The 20,226-nt window shown below is 41.7% G+C and overlaps 1 protein-coding gene across 2 annotated transcripts in view; it reads left to right on the top strand.

Annotated features, from left to right (window-relative positions):
• Positions 1–20,226, top strand: part of ZNF277 (zinc finger protein 277) — a 93,117-nt gene that overhangs the window by 55,998 nt on the left and 16,893 nt on the right. For both annotated transcript variants that reach the window (XM_014601052.3, XM_019492456.2), the window contains 3 exons: positions 8,574–8,665; positions 10,349–10,459; positions 19,996–20,128. In XM_014601052.3, coding sequence (XP_014456538.1) covers positions 8,574–8,665; positions 10,349–10,459; positions 19,996–20,128 — 336 coding nt within the window. The remainder of the gene's footprint in view (positions 1–8,573; positions 8,666–10,348; positions 10,460–19,995; positions 20,129–20,226) is intronic.

Genomic DNA, 20,226 nt, shown 5'->3' with positions numbered 1-20,226 from the left:
TACTCTGTGGTTTCATGTCACCAAGTTTAAAGTTCTCTTTGCTCAAATGGAAAGTTGGCATCCTAGGATTATTTTTCCTTTTTTTGTCAGATGGGCCTTATCACTTCCCAGCAGTCCTCCTTCAGGGAACTCCATTCCTTGTTGGATGAAGTCAAAGGCAGCTCTCTACAGCCTGTGGAGTCACACATTCACTTCTTATTATTTATCTGTCACTGCTTGAGCCCTTAAGAGAACATTACCAGAATCCTTGGCACCTTCATCTTTGCTCCCTGAGCCTCTTAGTAATTTCATACTTGGAAATATCATTAGTGTCTGCATGGATGTGCAGCTTGAGATAATGGTCAAAAGGCCAGAGCCTCAGCCCTCACACTTGTTTCAGGTGAACAGGAGGATGTCCTGTCCATCTCAGAAGAAGACTTCCACTAGTACTACTCTCCATCTCTTTCTCTTGAGGGTGACAGCCATGTACTGCACAACCTTAGACATGTGGTTTCATCTCTTCATCACTAGCTGCTGTGTCTGCTTCCCTTCTCTAGGTCCTCTTATTGCCTATGATTGAGCTTGTTGGGTGGAGGTATGAAAAGTGGCCAGCAGCCTGCCGTCCTCCTGCTGCTTTCCCCAACAGTACCACTGTGGTCCTCTTAAGCTGGCTAACTTCCTTCAGCCTGAATGTTTTTATCATGCATCCTGTTGTTGAAGGCCTTGTGATCCCAAAAAAACACAGCTGAACCACTTCTGCCTGCAGCATGCTTACCTGCATCTTGAGGGACTCCACCAGTAGGCATCTTTCACACAATAATACTGGGGAGATGAGCTTTTAGAGATGGTTTGAAGAAAAAGGAGGTTTTCAGTGCACAGTTCTCAGGGAGACTTTTTCAAGCTTAGAACACCACACGGATAATGGTGTGCCGGGGAGAAAGAAAGTGAACAGTAGAGAGAGAACCTTGGGCTGAAAACAGAGTTTAACAACACTCATAGGAGACTGAGAAGTAGGCTAGGGACTGCAGGTCTGCATAATGTTTTGAGGGGTTTGATTGATTTGTTTTTGTATTTTTTTGAGCTCTTAATTTATTTTTCTTCAGTTATATCTCTCCTTTCCCTTCCCAGCAGTGACAAACATGGTATGTGCTGTAAAACGCAGACAGTCAACCTCCACTGACACTGTAGAGGAATGGACTAAATTCTTCTCTGTTACTGTGGATTTACACCAGTGTAACTGGAAACTCATTTAATGTAGGGCTGCATATATCTGTCAACTAATCTACTCAACCAGTCTTTGAGACCTGTGTAAATTTAGTGTTTCTCTAATAGTAATCTGTGTTATATACTACATCACACTTCTTCATTAAGTGTAAAATGTACCAGTGAGTTGTTGTGATAGCTGTCTGCATTAACTAGCAGCTGTTTTATTTACTTCATTTGTCTGCGGCAACAGATAGCTTGTGTCTGTGAGCTCTCAGCAGGGAAATGTACCTTTTATTTAAGTAATCGGAAGAAACTAGAAATAGAGGTGCACATTGTGTGTTTGTAAGGGATCTTGAGAAATATTTACTTTCTGTGGACATTTTTAATCAGTATTATATAGGAACTGCCCTCCTTGCTAATCTGGAGCAGCACCTTATTCCACAAGTAAGCATGTTAATTTCAAAAGCCACTGTAATGAGTAGTTTACTACTCACTGTGAGTAATGGTGGCAAAATGTATCCTCTTCAGACCACTGACTGCATCCACTCCTGAATTTTTGTTGTATCTCGTGCAGCAGAGATCTGATGATTATTCAGATGTTTTAAATGCTATCATAGTATTAATAAAAGCATAGTAGCTTTATCCCCTGCAGACAACATTGTATATTTAAACAAATGGACCTTGAAATAATTTCCTGGTAGGGTGCAGCATCTCTTACAAAAGTGCAATATAATTTACACTGTACGGTGGACTTGTGATTCATAGACTAGAGAGTTTATGGTAGACAGGATCCTGCAAGCTATAAATAGATTAATAAATTCATAGATGCTAGGGTCAGAAGGGACCTTGACAGATCATCGAGTCTGACCCCCCTGCCCTGGGCAGGAAAGAGTGCTGGGGTCAGATCACCCCAGCCAGGTTCCTATCCAACCTTCTCTTAAAACACCCCAAGGTAGGAGAGAGCACCACCTCCCTTGGAAGCCCATTCCAAGTTTTCGCCACCCTTACCATGAAGTTTTTCCTGATGTCTAGCCTGAATTTGCTCTGTCAGTTTGTGACCATTGTTCCTTGTTACCCCAAGAGGTGACTTGGTGAACAGAGCATCTCTGATTCCTTGTTGTGGCGCCCTAATGAATTAGTAGGCAGCCACTGAAGAGGTCCAGGTCCCTCTGTCTCTCCTCATAGGGCTTGGCCTGTAAAGCCTTAACCCTCCTCTGGAACCTCTCGAGGTTATCCACATCTTCTTAAAGAACAGTGCCCAAAACTGGACTCTGTACTCCAACTGCGGTACGCCCTAGGTGCAGCACTCTGCATTTGTCCTTGTTGTACTGCATCCCATTGTGTTCTGCCCACTTTTCCAACCTGTCCAGGTCTGTCTGCAATTGTTCCCTATACTCCGATGTGTTTACTTCATCCACCAACTTGGACAGAGTACACTTCATGCCCACATCCAAGTCACTGACAAAGACATTGAAGAGTACAGGTCCAAGGACCGAGCCCTGCGGGACCCCACTATCCACATCCTTCCAGGTCAATACTGACCCATCGACTACCACTCTCTGGGTGTGACCCCCAAGCCAATTTGCCACCCACCAGACCATGTAAAAATCTAAGTCACAGCCTCTTAATATATTTATGAGAATGGGTTGAGAGACCATATCGAAGGCTTTCCTAAAATCCAAGTTTACACCCAAGTAGTTACTGTGTAGTAACGCACGTATAGATGTGTTGCTGTGCATCAACACTGTGCGCGGACTGACTTGGGACTAACTTTACTCCCAATTTGGTCCACATACAGCATTACTGTGCTGATGCCTGCACATGTAGTCACCAGCTTTAAAAACCGCATACTGCTCAGTAACTTACTAAGCACTAAATGCATGTATAGACACACTCTGTGTCAGAAATACAATCCATTCCTCCACTTCAACCATCAGTATGGAAAACATGGCCTAACTAGTGGATGGCATACTGGGCTAAGACTTAAGAAAGATGTGTTCACTTCTCACCACAGCTCCAAACTCTATACAACTTTTCTCTAAGTCACACATTCTATCTTGTGCCTCAGATCTGTAAAACTAGGGATTAAATAGTTCTCTGCCTGACATAGATGTTGGAAGACTAAAGCTCATTAATCATTGCAGTTTACTTTGATAAGCGATAAGATCCAAATAAATACTTACCTAGTCTTGCTTCCTTGGTCCTAATGCTTGTCAAGATCATTGTTTCAGAACTTCTAAAACTCTTTCTTTAGAAATGTGAAACCTTTGCCATACTCAAGAACTAGAAGAGAGCTTAAAATAACACAGTTTTTAATCGCACCAAGCCTTCTGTTCTTGATTATTCATCTGTTTCTAGAAGGGTTTTTTCTGTCCTGCTCATAATATTTAAGTTATATGAAGTCAGTCATTGTCACTGGTGTTTGCTTTAGGTTTTCACTTCCAGTACTGTAAGCCTGCTATCAGTGCTAACACTAGCAACCACCTTAAATGCTTATGGAAGGAGCAGGTCAGTACTGCTAAAGAGAGAAACTCTGACCATTTCTCAGACTTTGGCATAAAAATTGAAGCCTCCCCAGGGAAAGTTTGAACTTCTTACAACCTCAAGGAGAGCATCTTGAAAGACAGCAGCATTTTTTTTTGGCCTCCAAATTCTACATCCTTTCAAAAGTGATCAAATTATTTTTGTGTTTTCAGTTTAATACACTGGTAGAGTTGCTGATGATCACTCTAGTCTATGCAGTTATCTATTATTACTCTAATCCTTCTTTTTGATTAAGACAGCAGTGGATGTTAGTTTATAATCTGGCTGCATTGTTTCTTATTGGAATGTCAGCATTCTGGAAAGCGAATATTAGGAGCTGTAGAAATGGTTTTCACACACTATAGGAAACTAAGGAACTGGAACAAAAAAATCTTTGTCCTCAATTTTTGGATACATAAAGCATGCTTTTTTAAAAGTGACTTTAAGTGTTCCTATCTCACACATCTCCTTCTCCTCCAGCTGACACAAACTAATCTTTTTCAGGTTTTTTGTCTTTGGGGAGTTTTCAAGATTTCATCTTCTCCTCTGTTTAGGTTAGGAGTTTTTTTTTTAAATATTCATGAGAAAGGAAAACAGTTTCCTGCCCAGCTGTACTTCAGGTTCGTGTTTTCAAATGGACCAGTTTGCAGATTGACATCATCTTGTTAGTACAGTATAATACTCAAAAGAAAAGGGGCTCCCATTAGAGTCCTGTATATTTTGAAGATTTTGCCATTTGGCACACTGTTTTGTCTTTGACATAACCACATTGTCTGAAAATAAACCATAGTATTTGACTCATTTCTGATTTTTTTGTATCTTGGAGCATCCATTCCTGTCTGTGCACAAAAACTGTTAATAATCTTCGTTGTTGTTGTTTGTGAAATATCTATTTTGAAATCTGTGATCTTCATTTTCCTCTAGCAGTATTGATTGCCCAAACATTCTTTATTATTTTGATATTGACATACCTACCAAAATTCACTTGCAACATATCCATATCTAAAATGTTTTGCTGCCTTTCTATGTATCATATTAAACTAATCGCAGAACTGATTTTTAAAGGGTGCTGCAGTCTTAAAGCTGTATCAGATAGTGAATTATTACAGCAACTATTGCAGCGAACTATCGCAGTACCTCATAATCTAAGTTAAAACCTTGGCTTTCATCACAATTTTCTGTTTAGGCAAATCACAGTCTCTTGATATAATCATTATTCTCTGTTCAGCAGAGTCACAGGATGGGGAGAAAGGGTGTACTGGCAGATCTGTCTGGAAAACTGGCATAGATTTTTCCACACTATATCTGATTTTGAGGCAATGCTATTAATTCCTCAAATTTGTGAGTAGTAAATTGACTTGCCAGCTTTAAAATTAACCTGTAACAATGAATAATAAAAGAAAATGATAAAGTGACTGTCTGCTTTGAATGCTTTGAATAAAATTTTAAAACTCAGCAGAGTAAAATATTATAACAGTGATGCTGTATTCATGGCTATATCTCAATGCCTCTGAGCTCTGCCAAACATGTCCGTCTAGGGGAAAACAAGAAGGTTGGGTTCCAGAATAACAAGTGTATTGTCTTACTGAAGGATACAGTATGCTTCACATTTCCTCTCAGGCCTGGCTGGGAATAGTGGCTCACCAGGGCTCCAGTAAGCAATTTTATGTGAGGTGGGAATCTTGAGTTATCCAGCCAAGCATCAAATATTGCATTACAGTCTCTTCCTAGTAGTACAATTAGGAAGCTGTCTAGGACAATCATTTGGTTTGGTTTAGTTTTGTTTTAACTCAAACCTTTTTTTTTCTTTGTTAGCGCATTTAAGTGGCACACAGCATCTTTCATTGTAATTGGTCATAGTACATCTCACAAGTTATTAGATGTGGGCAGATATCTGTAGGATAGAGGCTAGTAGTTGAGCAATATGTGTCACAGTACTGGGTGCAGAAAAATATTGGCTGAGGACATCAGTGTAAGCCCCTTTGATTGTAGGATGTGCTTCCATATAAAGCAAATTAGCATTTTCTCTCAACAGAGGCACTTAAAAGCACTTGAAATACATGCTATACTTAATTTATTTATTTCATGATTCAGCCTGGTGGAATTTGAACTGGTACTTTTAAGGAACCTAATGGTAGACACTTGGTCTGGGCTGTTAGGTCTTTGGAGAAAGTTCTTTTGATCTCCTGCTGTAAGCACTTAGTACTGAGTATGATTTTCAAGATGGTATACACCAGGTGGTATAGATTAATGTATTTTGTTTTTAATAATTTTACAGTTTTTGAAGGGTTAACAGGGGTTGGCTAAAAACATACGGCACAGTTGCTAAGAGGTCAAAAAAGAGTGAATGTTCTCAGTAGCACTTTCCTTATTGGGTGTAAAATGATTGAACTCCAGGGGCACATCCTGATGAGTGCATACCTGTAGTTTGTGCCACCTCAAAACTGTTTGAGGCAGTACAAACCACATGATGTGCATATGCACCCATTCACCACGCTGCTAATTAGCAGCGTGGCACCAAAATTTGACACCGGGAGATCCCAGTGTAAAAAAAACAAACAAACAAAAAAAGCCACAAAAAAGAAGTGGTGTGGCATACATGGCAGCAGCATGTACCACCGGAAACAGAGCCTAGCTGTCCAGAGCCATGCTGTCGCTGCTGGCCAGGCTCCATGTGGCTGGACTGGCACCACTGCTGCCCCAGGAGGCCCCCAGGTAAGGTTGCTGGGGCCAGCAGGGGTGCTGGCCCCAGCCTCCCCTACCCTACCCAGGACAATTTGGTTCATACCAGAGCATGCATGCAGGGGCATGTTCTAGTGCACAAAGCAGTGGCACAAATATGTGCCACCACTGTTTGTGCCACAGCAATGCATGTCCCTGCATTGGGGATGCGGCTCAGGTGAATTTTCAAAGCTGACTACCACTGATCCTCTCCCCATGCCTCGCTCCAAAAATTGAGATTAGCTGGGGAAGACTTCTAGCCAGTACTAACCCCTAATTTCTATAAATTTGGGGCCTGGTGTTTCCAGTAAGTTCTAACCTTGGAACGCATTTCATAATACAGTTTGAGATGGACCTTGAGGATATGAGGCGAAGCATAGGATTTTGTCTGAGAAATGAGTAGGAATAGGCTGAGGTGCTTTGACTTATCAACTGTCACAGTCCCTGCACTTGCCAGGCAGCAGAGATGGCTGATCATCGAGAAGGAACATTCTGGAGAATGCTGCAGCACCACTCTGTACAGGGAATGAACACTGTCTACACTATCAGACAACAAAAATGAGAAATTTTAGGCCAAAGCTAATGTATTTCCTCGCATACCCTATGCACTTTCCCCCAAAAAATCATTCCTCCAAATTTGGGTTGTACACCTTAAGTGGGGAGAAGATGTGACCTGGTTTTCTTTCCTGGAATAGAAGCCTAAAGATGCTAAATGGGTTAAGTTGCAAAATGGCTGTCAGCTTCTCTCTCAGCAAGCAAGGAGGAAGGATGGAGTCCAATATTAACCCTTTCACAGCTGTTTTTAGGTTTTCAGCTGAGAGAGAAACCCACAGCCATTTTGCAACAGCTTCTCCATGAAAAAGCCAGTGCTTAGACCATGACCCTGGAAAACGTTTTCCCTCTATATTCACCCTTCCAAAAGCAAGGTGGGGAGAGAGGCATGTGAGGAAATACAGTAAGCTTTCCACAAGGTTACAAACATTGTCCTGAAATGGACAAAAAAGGAATGCTTCTTCCAAATGTTGCTATCACATTGCTACAATGATACTCTGAGATTTGTCACAATATGATCTGTTAGTTTTCTTTGCTGCTAAACTTCCATGACCAGATGTTTTGAAATTTCCAACCTGTTGCAGCAAATCAAATAAGGCTAGTGGCACTGATGATCAAGTATTCCCTTTCCACTTTGTTCCTTAAACCCCATAAAGCTTTGTAGAAAGTGATATACTTTGTGATCTCTCTTGTATACAGTAAAAATGTCCTTTGGCCTGTCTGTGCTTATATTAAGAATGTTTAGGATCAAATTTAAAATTTACCTTGTACCATTGCTAATTTGAGCTTCACGTATAAACCATTATTTTAATACATTCTGGGCACGTCTACATGTTCATTAATACACAGTGTCTACTGCTCATTAAATTTAGTACTTGTATAATTGAGTACTAAATAAACACACAGTAGGCTGCCGTACTGCCCATAAGTGCAATTACATGCTTTTTGTGTAAGATCTACTGCGCAGTAGATTTATACTACTGCACATTAGCGTGCATAGCATAAACCATGCTAATATGCTAATGTGCAGTAGAATTAGTCTACTGCGCATTAAGCATCTCAAGTAGATGTGCCCTCTGTGATAGCTTATTCAAATAGCTAAATTAGATAATGTTCTCATTTATATTTTTTTTTGCTAAATCTCTATGGTATTACATGAGTTTTAGGTTTCTCTAAATGGCAAGCTATCATTATATATGCCACTAGTTCTCAATCTTTTGAGAACTGAGCAGCATTCCATTAAAAAAAATTAAGTTATTTATTACAGTGGTTACCTCCTCATACAGATAGGCCAGAGGGTGGGAGGAGAGGAGAGAGAGGGAGGAGGGACAGCCGGGCAGGAATGAGCCTGCGCTTACCACCTGACCTCCTGCATCGCCTTTCAAAGGATCTCACATGGTGCCATGGTACCCCAGCTGAAAATCACTGATGTACGCTCTTGGAATGTTTGAAGTTTGTGCTTTTTTTCTGAACTTGCAAATTCAGTTGCCAAATTAATTTAGTCATAAATACCACTTGAAATCAAATGACTGAATGATCTTAACGAAATTTTCTTTTGGCTGAGTATTCAAGTACTTTATCTAATTGCACAGAGAGAAATTCTGGAGCAGCAACAGCGGGAGAGATATGATGCAACCTTTCGTAGTACATGCATGTTCTGTGACACAGAATTCACAGGAAATAGGTTTGTATTTGGGGCTTGTTTTCTTTATTTTCTTATTTAACTCTTCATCATATCCCCGTTCTTATTTTGCTGACTTAAAATGTTTTGGCTCAGTGGCACAGAAGTAGGACTCTGCATCTGAAGAATAATGTTGATATAATCCTTGAAGCTGGAAACCTATATTCTACAATGGCTAGAGCTGGGGAAGTTATTTCAGTGATGCCTTTAAACCAAGGATTAGGAGTTAACAGAATTGTGTTTTATGCCATCTCTGATCAATCTGAAGATCAGTATTTGAAGGGGGCCTATCTAATTGTTGTCAGATGGAAGCTAAAAGCTGTTATGTACAGCTGCAGAGAAGAAGAGGAAATATGACTTCTCATATGAAGAAGCAAAAATGGAATGTGGAACTAATAATGAGATTAAGGGACTTTTCATAAGTCCTTGGCAGTATACTTAGAAAGCTATCTGGAAGTTCTCCATAACTATTTTAATGCATGGTGAGAAAATGAACAGGGCACACTTTTCAAAGAAGTTATTTTCTAATGGGAAGCATCTTGATTTATTCAGTTGCAAAATGAGTATCTTCTGTGGATTTAGCCCCTAAATCTTGTGCAGTACCTAACTTTTGGGTGTTAAACCACCCAGAGAAATCCTTTATCCCTATTTAGGCATTGTATCTCCCAGTACATTATATGTGAAGAGTTAGGCACCTAAGAATGATAATCAAAAAATCCTAAACTTAAGTGGGGAGCATCCTAAACTAGTTGGCCAGAAGTGTCAAGGAGAGAAGAGTAGGCTTCTAGCCACTTTTGAAAGAGGTGGGACTGAGAAGCTTCTGTTTGGGATTAGCACCCGAGAATCTCATGAGGATGTCCGAAGTGCTGAGCTGTTGGGTATTCTGGAGGACCAGCTCCTCCTCCAACAGTAGTTTCTCCTGTTAAATCTCTTCCACCTAGTATAAATAAGTGGAGAGAGAGAAATCGGATTCAAATCCCTTTGCCACCAAATCTCCAGCTTCAAAAGGAGAGACTTTACAGAAAACCCTTGAATCTCTGTCAGTTAGGTGACCACATCATTTTGTGCATTTATACCCTGTCATATAAATGAAAATGGGTTATCAAGGGCCCTGTAATTCAGCCAGGAATGCAAAATATGCCTAAACTGGCTGTACAGAAATGAACCAATATACAAGTTCATTAGAAAAATAACTTCATCTGTATTTGTTTATATGTACTTCAAGGACCATTTATATTGAAGGGGCGTCATTGCAAATGTGACTCAGATCTGTAAAGTTTCTCTGTTTGTTAACAAATAGAGAGCAAACTGAGAAATAACCTTTTATTATTACTTCTCAAGATACCTGTTTGAAACAGGTGGTTTGTTTGTACAATTTAACAAATGAGCTGTAATAAAAATATGAATCAAAATAGCATTTCTGATTTTCATTGGGCAGCTTGTATTTCATACATGTAAACTGAGTATTTGAAGTTTCTTAGAAACATGCAACAGGGCCCAAATTGAAAACTTTCTACTTCAGTTGAAATCAAACTAATTACATTTCTATGAGAAACATGATTATTGCTGATTTTTTGATGCTGGCTTATATCCGCTTTTACAGTAACTAGCATTTTGTAAGCATTAATTGAATAATTCTCACATGTACGCCCAGATATTTCACATTCTGTTTAACTCTTTTTATAGGTCTGTCCTTTTCAATCACATGGCAAGAGAGCATGCTTTTAATGTTGGGCTACCAGATAACATTGTAAACTGTAATGAATTTTTGGCTGTCTTGCAAAAGAAACTTGACAGGTATGTAACTTTTTTTTTTTTTTTTAATGTAGCCTTAAGTCATTTTAATTATAGCCTCAGAAATGGGTGAGATTGAAATTAATAGTGCGTTCAGGCACAATTAACAAAAAGAGAGAATGTTGCTTTTATTAGTATAACATTAGGAAAGACGTTTTCGCATTTGTTGAAGACCTCTGTATATTGTCTCTGTAATATGTACATTTATTTTAAGGGTGGACTAGAAAATGGTTCACCAGTTGTTATATACAGATGTCCCATTGATTTCTGAGAATTAAGGCTTTTGGTGCAAGCAACTGTTCAGGCCCGTGTACTTCTCACTGCATCTTTTTGGCTAACCAGATTGTCTCGCCAAGGACAGCCTTCTGCTTTCGTTTCTCTCCTTTTATATCAATAATGCATGCTATTCCTACATGCTCCCATGCATGGTTTATCATTTTTTCTAGCTCCTCTAGAATACTTGACTATGTGTGATCTTCCCTATTCCTGATGAAAGAAAAAAAAAAAAAGAAGAAAGCAAGCTATACAGAGATTGCCACTCATTCTGGTTTCATTGCATTTCAGTCATACTCTTCTTTTTATGAACAGATGCTCATCATTGTGATCTATTTTTATGGGCATCTGTGGTCAGATTTTCAAAAATATTCAGTGTCCCACAGCTCCTGCTGTGAATGGCCTAAACTGTAGAGTACCAAGCACTTTTGACTCTGGCCTCACATTTCCATACATGTTTATGGAGCAAGTTCTTTATAGTACCACTGACTTGTAAGGGACTTGTTGGTACATACAGGGAAATTCTGCCTCACTTGAAGGAAAACCTCTGTGTGCCTACCAGGCATAAGCACTCATGGAAATTGTTGGGGTGCACCAATAAAGACTTGCATGGCTGATACCAATAACTGATTATTAACCAGCCATATCAGCTGATACCAATCCGATAACTGATTTACAGGAATGGAGCTGGGCAGCATGGAGGGCAGTGCCCTGCAGGTAATTCTGTGAAGGGGAAGGGCTGTGGGGGAGGGAAGGGACGTGGGGGGATGGGGGAGCAGATTGAGGTCCCCATGGTGAGGAAGGGAGTGGGGTAGCGGCAGAGGCTGGGGGCGCTGCCCAGCCAGGGCAGTGAATGGGACCCAGGGCAGGGAGCAGAACAGAGCCGTGAGCAGCTTGTCCAGGGGATCAGTGTCTTGGCATTTAAAAATCGTGGTGGTGCCACTTGAACTAAAGCTCATCAAATGAGTGCTGCTGCCACCATTTTAAAGCAAGGGGATGCTTTTAACCAGAGCGGAGCCAAGTGGGGGGGTAATGGTGGATGTGGGCTGCCCACTGTGGGCTCAGGGCTCTCCTCTCTTCTGTCTTTGCCCCAGGGGCTCCGCATCAGCCATCTGTCCCCTGCCCATCCGGCAGTGGGAGGCGCAACCTGCCACCCCCCACTGCAGCCAGGCAGGCAGGGGACACACAGCCAGTGTAGGGCTCTGGAGGGAAAGGCAGAAAGGTGGGGAGCCCCAAGCCCTCAGTGGGCAGCCTGCATCTGCCCCGCACGAATCATGCTTCCCCCAGGGGGTGCACGCAGCAGTGGGGAGCCTCCCCACCCAACTCCCGCACTCCCTGGACAAGCTAGCTGCTTGCAGCTCCACTCTGCTCCCTGCCTCTGCCCCAGCCCCAGGTCCTGTTCACCACCTGGGCTGGAGAGCAACCCCAGCCCCTGCCCCTACTACTCTTTCCCTCGCTGTGGGGGCCTTAATCTGTGTGCCCTCCCCCACCAATGCCTCTTCCCTCCCTCATGCCTCTTCCCCTGCACAAATTTACCTGCAAGTTGCTGCTCTCCATGCTCCCTGGCTGCATTCCTGGCCACGTGCATGCACGCACGCAGCATCCAGGGGCCCCGGCCAGAAGGCATATTATATATATTGGTGACATTATCAGCTACACTGGCCAAAAAAAGCTGATAGCCGATTAATGTTCACTTTCCTTTTATTGGTGCCATTCCAATACCTCTGGAAATTGTTAGTTTCATTTGGCATCCGAAAGTGAGAAAACAACAGCTAAGCCTGCTGACCTAGTGACAGAACTACTAAATCCACAACTACCTAAAGTTGTGGGGGAGGGAATTTTTTTTTTCTTTTAATAAGAACAGTCTCAGGAATGATTAATACTTTAGCTGTTTGAAAATAACCATGTCCTACGTTTTTTTTAGAGGATTAGTGTGCCATAGCGCTTGAAAAAGTACAATTAGAACACCAACTGCTGCAAATCAAGTGGTAATTTTTGTGCTGCAAAGTAAGGGTGTGGACAGAGGTAACAAGTGAAATGCGCTAGTGAAGAGGAATCTTTCTAGCTGGGGACACATGTACAGCCCTTGTCCCAACCCCAGATGGAACAGTTCAGCATTGCTGTGGCTGCATGCAGCTGTGTGTCTGCGTGCCGCATGGCGTCCAGCACTAAATCCCCAGAACGTCTCCTTCCCCACCCCCTTTCCTTCCAGCAGAGGCAATTGGGGGGTGCTTGGCACTATCAAGGGGCCTGAGGAGCAGGGTGTGACGGCTGGACAGGTGTTTGAAATGTTTTAATTGTTTCTCAGTCCAGACTGTAAGAGAGCCAGGTTGAAAACTCAGCATTTGACTGCTTGTTTGTAACCATTTCAAAGGAGGACAGAAGTAGTAACTGCTTCAGAGAAAGAATGCCCTTGAATGTATGTCCAGTGCACAGAGAGAGAGGGAGAACTTGTTTCTCTCTACAGTGTCTCTGTTAATTAATAGGAAACAAATGGAATACAGGGAGAAATCTGACTGAATAATATAATGGCAGAAAAATTTCATGTAGCATACATTGGCAGAGTAACATAGATTTCTTAAGTGAACCCCTTCAGTTGCAGCCAGATTTAAAAGTTAAATAGAGATTTTCTGCCCAGAGGCATCTGTAGCTTGAATTAACAAGACTAACATAATAATTTTTAATTTTCAACAATAATGTAAACCTCTTGAGCCCTCTGAAACAAAGACTATTTAATAGTGCTCTTTGATCATTGAAGTGGACCACATCTCAATATTCATGGTCGCTTCATAACCAGATACTAAATGATTCCAGTACCTATAGCTCAGCTCTTTGCCTGGTAGATTCATGGCAATTTTGACGGTTCTCTTTTGCCTATATACCTGTTTATGAGTGGGCTCCAAGCTTACCTACATAGCCAACTATGCTCAGCAGCCCATTACCTTTTTTGTGCTTCCACACTTTAATTTTTACCAGACCTTTTGCTGCAAAACACATATTCAAAATTTGGGGACGTAAATTTGCTTTCTGTAGCAATGTTTGGTCTTCCCATGCACTGGGAATTTGAATCTAGCCTCTCTCTACTGCTGAGATGCCACTGATGTTTCCTTTCACTATTCCTTGCGATGCTCAACCTGGAATATCTGGGGAAAGAACAGGCTGTTTTGCTCCATCCCTCCTTTCTCTCTCAGGGCCCTTTCTCTCTCAGAAGCACCTGTGGTAAGAAAAGGCTAAAGAAGAATCAAAAAGGTGATTTAAGAAAAGTCATCCAGGGCCAGGCATAAATAACTTCGCCATGGGATTTCCTGGCAGCTATCTCATGCCACTGTGTTTCTAGATCTCTTGCAATGTGATTTCTCCTTCAGTGCTTGATCCCAGAGTATTGCCTCCCCTGCAAGACTTAGTTTTATCTTTTTCTCATTGCCAGCCTTCATTGAGAAGTGTTGTACCCTTGGATTCAATAACATGAATGTAGGTCTAACGTAATAGTTTTTTTCCCTTAAGAATGATACCGATGCATAGGGCTTAATACATCAACATGCATCAGTCATGAAGTACAAGTCCTCTCCTCTCCTTCCCAAAAAAAAGAAATCAAGGGCTCTCAGAGATGGTTAGTAGGCCTTCTGTGCATCATTCTTCCTGCTACCTGAAACTGTCCAGGAGATCAGGACAGAAAAGGCATTAGTATTAGCAACGGCTCTATATTGGCCAAGGAGACCAAACATATCCTTAGCATCACTCAGTCCAACCCACTTTCCTCCCTGTTAAGGCAGGATCTTTCCTCCCAGAGACTGATTTGGCATCCAGAGCCACAGAATTAAAGCTAACTGCCAAGCTTTCCAGTGGTATTGTATGGGGGGTGGACATTCAGAGAGCACGTATTTAGCAAAGCTTCTACCACCTTTTGAATAGGAAGGATTTATTTCAAACAGTGACACAAGAAAAGAGAGGATTCTTCCTTCCTAACATAGAGATCTATGAAAAGACTTCAAAGGAAGGAGAGAGTTGGGCAATCGATGAGAATGAACATGTCTGTACGAATAAGTTAAGTCACCCCTTTTCTCCAAGTATTTGTATAGAATCTATATTAACTGAGTGAGTAGCAGCTACCTCTTAAGCAAAAGGGTGATTACAATCCCTATCTAGACAACATCTCTAGAATAATCCTGGCAAATTGGGCACCTGACCTAGAAGTTGTCACTGTGATTGGTAAATGTATAAACTGAACTTGAAATTCCTGCTCTATAGATTTCAAACAGAGGAACATCTCTAAAGTAAGCCACAGACGTCTCCTGTGCCTCTGCAGAATGTGCCCTTTCTCAGCAGGAGATTGGTAAATCTGCTGAAAGAGTAGGAAATCTTAATACCGGCCATAAACCATTTAGAAAGTCCCTGACAGGAAATAGTCTGACCATAAGAATTTAATACCAAAAGCTATAAAAAGTCTACAATTTATTTTTTAAAAAGCCTGTGGTGGAAAGATACTCATCTGGGCATTATCCAGAGGTTCACCAAATATGTTGGGAACTTGGAAAACGGAGGGCTATTATTAGGTTGATCTGATGTAGGATGCACCAATTAGAGAGAGAGATGTTGCTTTCTGACAACAGGGATGATTTCTTTCCTTCTTGTCTCTTTCTGTAATACACAGTAGCAGTTAGAGTTCACCAGAGCTTGAATGGTTTGGGGCCCTGAAGGAGGGTAACATTCTTTGCAGAGTAGATGAGCAGCCACACGAGTTCAGTATTCATACATGTAAGGTTATGATTTCTGCATGGTAATGTTTATACTCTTCAGAGCAGAGGAGAAAAGGAACATTCAAAGATAGTTTACTCAGGAGGCTTACAGTAGATAAACATCAAATTTAGCTGAACTAATTTCCCTGCTGTGGAGCACTGTCTCATGGGACCTGTAGTTTGGAGAACAAATGCCCCCATTATTTCCTATAGGCTAGCATTTCTTGCTGGAGTGCCTCTCTTATGATTATCATAATCCTATTCATTCTTCCCTCTGAGTGCCAGGGTGCATTGAGAGAAACACAGACTTTTATTCTCTCTCAAGAACTAGCCTGGGTGAGGATGCCTAGAAAAAGGGATGCCACTGCCAGCAGAGAGAAGGATACAGAGGAATAGAATTCTTATCATAGAGGAACTGATCCTTGAGGTATAGGAAGAGGAGGACCCTCAGATCTTGACACATGACTGAGCTCCTAATACTGCTGAGACTGGGTGGAGAAAGTTGGGGGTTTTTTTTTAATCTACAGTACTCTAGGCTATGGTGTCAGCAAAGCCCTGAATACAATACAAAATGGCAACTCCAGTTCCAGTTCATGAGTTGCATGTAAATGTGAATGCCATATTAGCCAACAAAATAGGTGGTACTGACCACTGCCAGGGTACTTAAACCAGTTTTTCCCAGACTTCTGATACCTAGGGAGCACTTTTTTTTCTGGATTAAAATTAGAATCACATTGAACCTTTTTACCCAAGAAGGTACAATATATATGTAAGATGGTGCAGTATGCCCAACCTTTTGGCCTCATGGGCTGGATGAGCAGTGCCGGGTTGATCCACAGGCCAGATCCAGTCCATGGGTCTGATCTTACCGTGTCGGGCTGGCATGGCTGGAGCCTGATCGTGATTCTGCCACATGGAGCTTGGAAATTTGGTAGCAGCGGAGCAGTGGCAGTGTTAATTTAATTGCCACCACTCCTGTACATCCACATTTCTAGACCTCTGGGGAGCACTGCAGGTTGGATCTGATACTGATGCAGTATCATTTTTTTGTGGCACACTTCTGCCACTGTTCAAGAACAACCTTTGGGAATCTCCCACTGATACCACACGTACAGTGTCAGAAGAAGTCTTATCACTTTGACACCTCTGAATCCAAGGTGTACAGTAACAATGGCAGTTGTAACAAATAGAAGCAATGCTGGCCATCAACGATGTAAAATGCTTTATCAAAGCTAAGAAATACATTGCCCCAGATGTAGATCACTTTCAAGTAAGTTAACCTGAGGTGTTTTTTGCCCATCTTCTGGGTCCAGGTGGGACTCAGTAGTGTGTGCCCAGCTAGAGAGCTTTTTTCTTTCTGCCTCAGACAGCAGGAGCCACTGACTGACCAGAGGAAGATAATCAGCAAACTCAAGTGTTTGGTAACAGCAGGAGTTCTCTTAAGGCCAGTAAATCTGCATATCTTGTATGCAGAGCACTTGTTGAAACCAACTTCAAAGCAGAAAAGAGCTGCTCCTAAGGGAATACCTTAGTCAAACGCACTCTGCGTGGATTTTTCCATCAAGAATAATTTTAGACTAGCATCACAAGCCGTGTGTGTTAAAGAAACAATCACAAACAGCATTCTTGCTATAAACAGCTTTTTCAAGTAAAACAAACATTTTCATATTTCCATCATAAGCAGGCACAGTGTTATCTCAGACACAGCAGATTTAAGGCCCAGAGACCTGATCTTGGGCATAAGACCTACTCATCTGTAGCTAGGTGGGACTCAGACAATTTCTTAAAATAAAATCTATCAAATTTGTCTAATTTGCACTGAGAGTAATTGACAACAAACCTAAATTATGCAATGAGTAGAGAAGATCAAGAGAATGTGTAGGCTCTGACTTGGTGCCACAGGAGTGACAGCTAGCTGTTCCCTTGCTCTGAGGGGGTTACAGCAGTGCTTCTCAAAGTGGTGGTCTGTGGACCGGTGCCGGTCCACAAGCCACCAGTTGCCGGTCCACAGCGAGTTGCCAGGAAAGAAAGAAATATATTTTCAGAAGTATAACATTGCTATGTCATAGCGCCACAGTTCGTACATTCCAACACTCCAGGTGACATCGCGTTGTGTGAGGTGAGGAAAGAGAGAAACAGCCAGTCGTGCATTTGTGTAGTGCTGTTGCACGCAGTTGCTGCCACCGGCTGACCTGGGCACCGGTCCCTGGCCCACTGGAAAAAGAATTGCCCGTCCGTCACATCAGATGGCTTGAGAAGCACTGGGTTACAGGATGTATGTGTACAGCAGGGACTGCTGGCCAGAAAGATTCTGGTCTAAACACACAAAGGGCTTCATGTGGACTAATATTTGGAGAAGGATACATCACCATGTACATACAAATTTGGGGATTATTAAAATGAGGAAGTACCAGGTTTTTTAGTTTTAGTGTGAAATTGTTAAGTGGTATCTCTATCTTTCTTTATTTCTACCTGCATGGAAGAAAGTATGGTCTGTTTATGTTTGGATGTCAGGCCTTACTTCACAACTGCATATTTATTTCATGTTCTTAAGATTCATGGAGAACTTCCATAGAATATTGGTTTGGTCTTGAATGCCTGAACTCTGCAACCTTTTGCACTGCTCGAAAAGTAAGTAATTCTTCCCATCCAGCAAAGTGGTCTTTCTGATAACCATCACTTTCACCTGGGAGATGCCAAAATTTGAGCCCATTCCCTGTGGAATATCCAGGACTGTTACTCAGACTATAAAATGTTTCTTCGGTCTCAACTGGTCTTTTTTCCTGAAGCTAGTTTTTTACAAACCTCAAATATCTTGCTGCTCTTGGTGAGATGTCCAAAACTATCTTACTCCACAGACATGTTCTGGATCTTCATAGCACCTCCAGGTATACATCCATCAAACAAAAATTCAGTTCTCTGTTAATTCCCTACCAGAACAACATTAAAATATGCTTTATTGTGGTGACTCAAGTGCTTCTATGAAGCCTAAAATTCACTCTAGCAAGCAATTTTATAGGCCACTATCTAGGAGGATAGGAACCTGCTGAGCTAAAAAAGGTTACCTTTCCAAAGCTTTAGTTTTGGTATTTAGGCATCAAACCATACTGTTTTGAGTAAAAGGATGCTTCATGTTGTATAATAGTGGAGAAGGGTTTTAAAATGTGTGCGTCTCGGACGGCCAAAGCCAACTCGAGGTGATTCAATAATTACTCGTTCGTCAGGGCGGGCTGGTGAATAGAGAGGCCAAGAAAGCGTTATGGTTGTAAAACTTTACTTACGTCGCTTGCTGTTGCGACGAAAACGGTCCGGTCGTCTGAACAACTACGTTAGCTGTTCCAGCAGGCAGGGCTCAGGCCAGCACGTCTGTCTACAAATCAGGCCGGCAGGGAAAAGGATACGTCTGGGATTGTGCTCGGCGACGGGGAGAAGAATCAATAGGTGATCAGTCTATCGATCAGCTCAGCCACAAGTCAGATCTCTCCAGAGGCACTCTGCAGCTTGCTCAAAGTTCTCCGACTTGGGCGGAAGTCGCGCTAATTTTTAAACGGCTAGCAAGCCAATTACTAGCTGCCATGTGTGCATAATTTAGAGCTGGCCAATAGCGGGACACAAATTTACATTCGAATGGCGGGAACTCTCTTGCACCGGGGGTTTTCTGCAGCAACAGAAAACCTCTTACTTTGCAAGAGGCTCTCATGTGGCGGGAAAATTCCACCGTGCCGAGGCACCAAAATCACTGGGTTGTGACAGTGTGTAGTTCTGTTCGATCCTTCCTGAAAGCATACAGGTAAAGCTGTCCCATTTACAGGCCAGTGAGGCAGTGCTTCACTTTCTTTAACCCAGTTCCTTCCAGTCCATAGCTAGTCTCCCTACCAGCTGAACTACATGTCTCCCCCTTCCTGAACACATACTGCTTTTAAATTCTCATTGGCCAATGGATTTCCGGCCCTTGACTGTGGGGGGGAAAAAATAGAAAATTTATATTTTGACTTACTGAAAATACCCATCATCAAGGTTTGTAGTGCACAGATGAGCCTTCCCTTGTTTGAGAATGTTGGGCCAGTGTGATAAACATTGTTAGTTCATTCAGAGTATTTTTTTTTAAATAATGTATTGCGGTAAAAATTCACTGTTTCTTCTATAGCACGTGTATGCGGTGTCTGAGAAGCCTGATTCTGCCTGTTTTAGGCTGGTGAAAGCTCAATCTGTGGACCTTGTAACAGAAAAAAGTTTTCGATTACATCAAAATGTTTTCTTATTCTGTAGTTTGTGTGATGAAGACTTAACTACCCATAACACATTGTTTTTATTGGTGGTGGTAGTTGTTCTTATATGGTCTTCCCCTTCCCTCTCCTCCCCAATAGCATTAGGCTTCTTGCTTCATAGTCAGTTTACATATATATTAATATATATACTTCAAGCTCTTAGAATTGTTTGTTTGTTGATCATTCAGATAAACAGTTTATACCTCTAAAATATTTTGTATTGATTTGTGTACCTTTTAATCTATTTACCTTTTTATTTTAGTTTGCAGTGTTTATATTGTGAGAGAACCTTCAGAGACAAAAACACACTTAAAGATCACATGAGAAAGAAGCAGCATCGCAAAATCAATGCCAAAAATAGGGAATATGACAGATTTTATATCATTAATTACTTGGTAAGAGCTTTTGCATATAATTAGTAAATTGATGGGGGAGCTACAGTTTCTTGCAAAGACTGAAACAGCATTTCGCACAAAGGTCAAAATTCAAGTGA

The sequence above is a fragment of the Alligator mississippiensis genome, chromosome 4, assembly GCF_030867095.1.
Source record: "Alligator mississippiensis isolate rAllMis1 chromosome 4, rAllMis1, whole genome shotgun sequence".
Classification (NCBI taxonomy): domain Eukaryota; kingdom Metazoa; phylum Chordata; order Crocodylia; family Alligatoridae; genus Alligator; species Alligator mississippiensis.
This window is presented reverse-complemented; position numbering and strand designations above follow the sequence as displayed.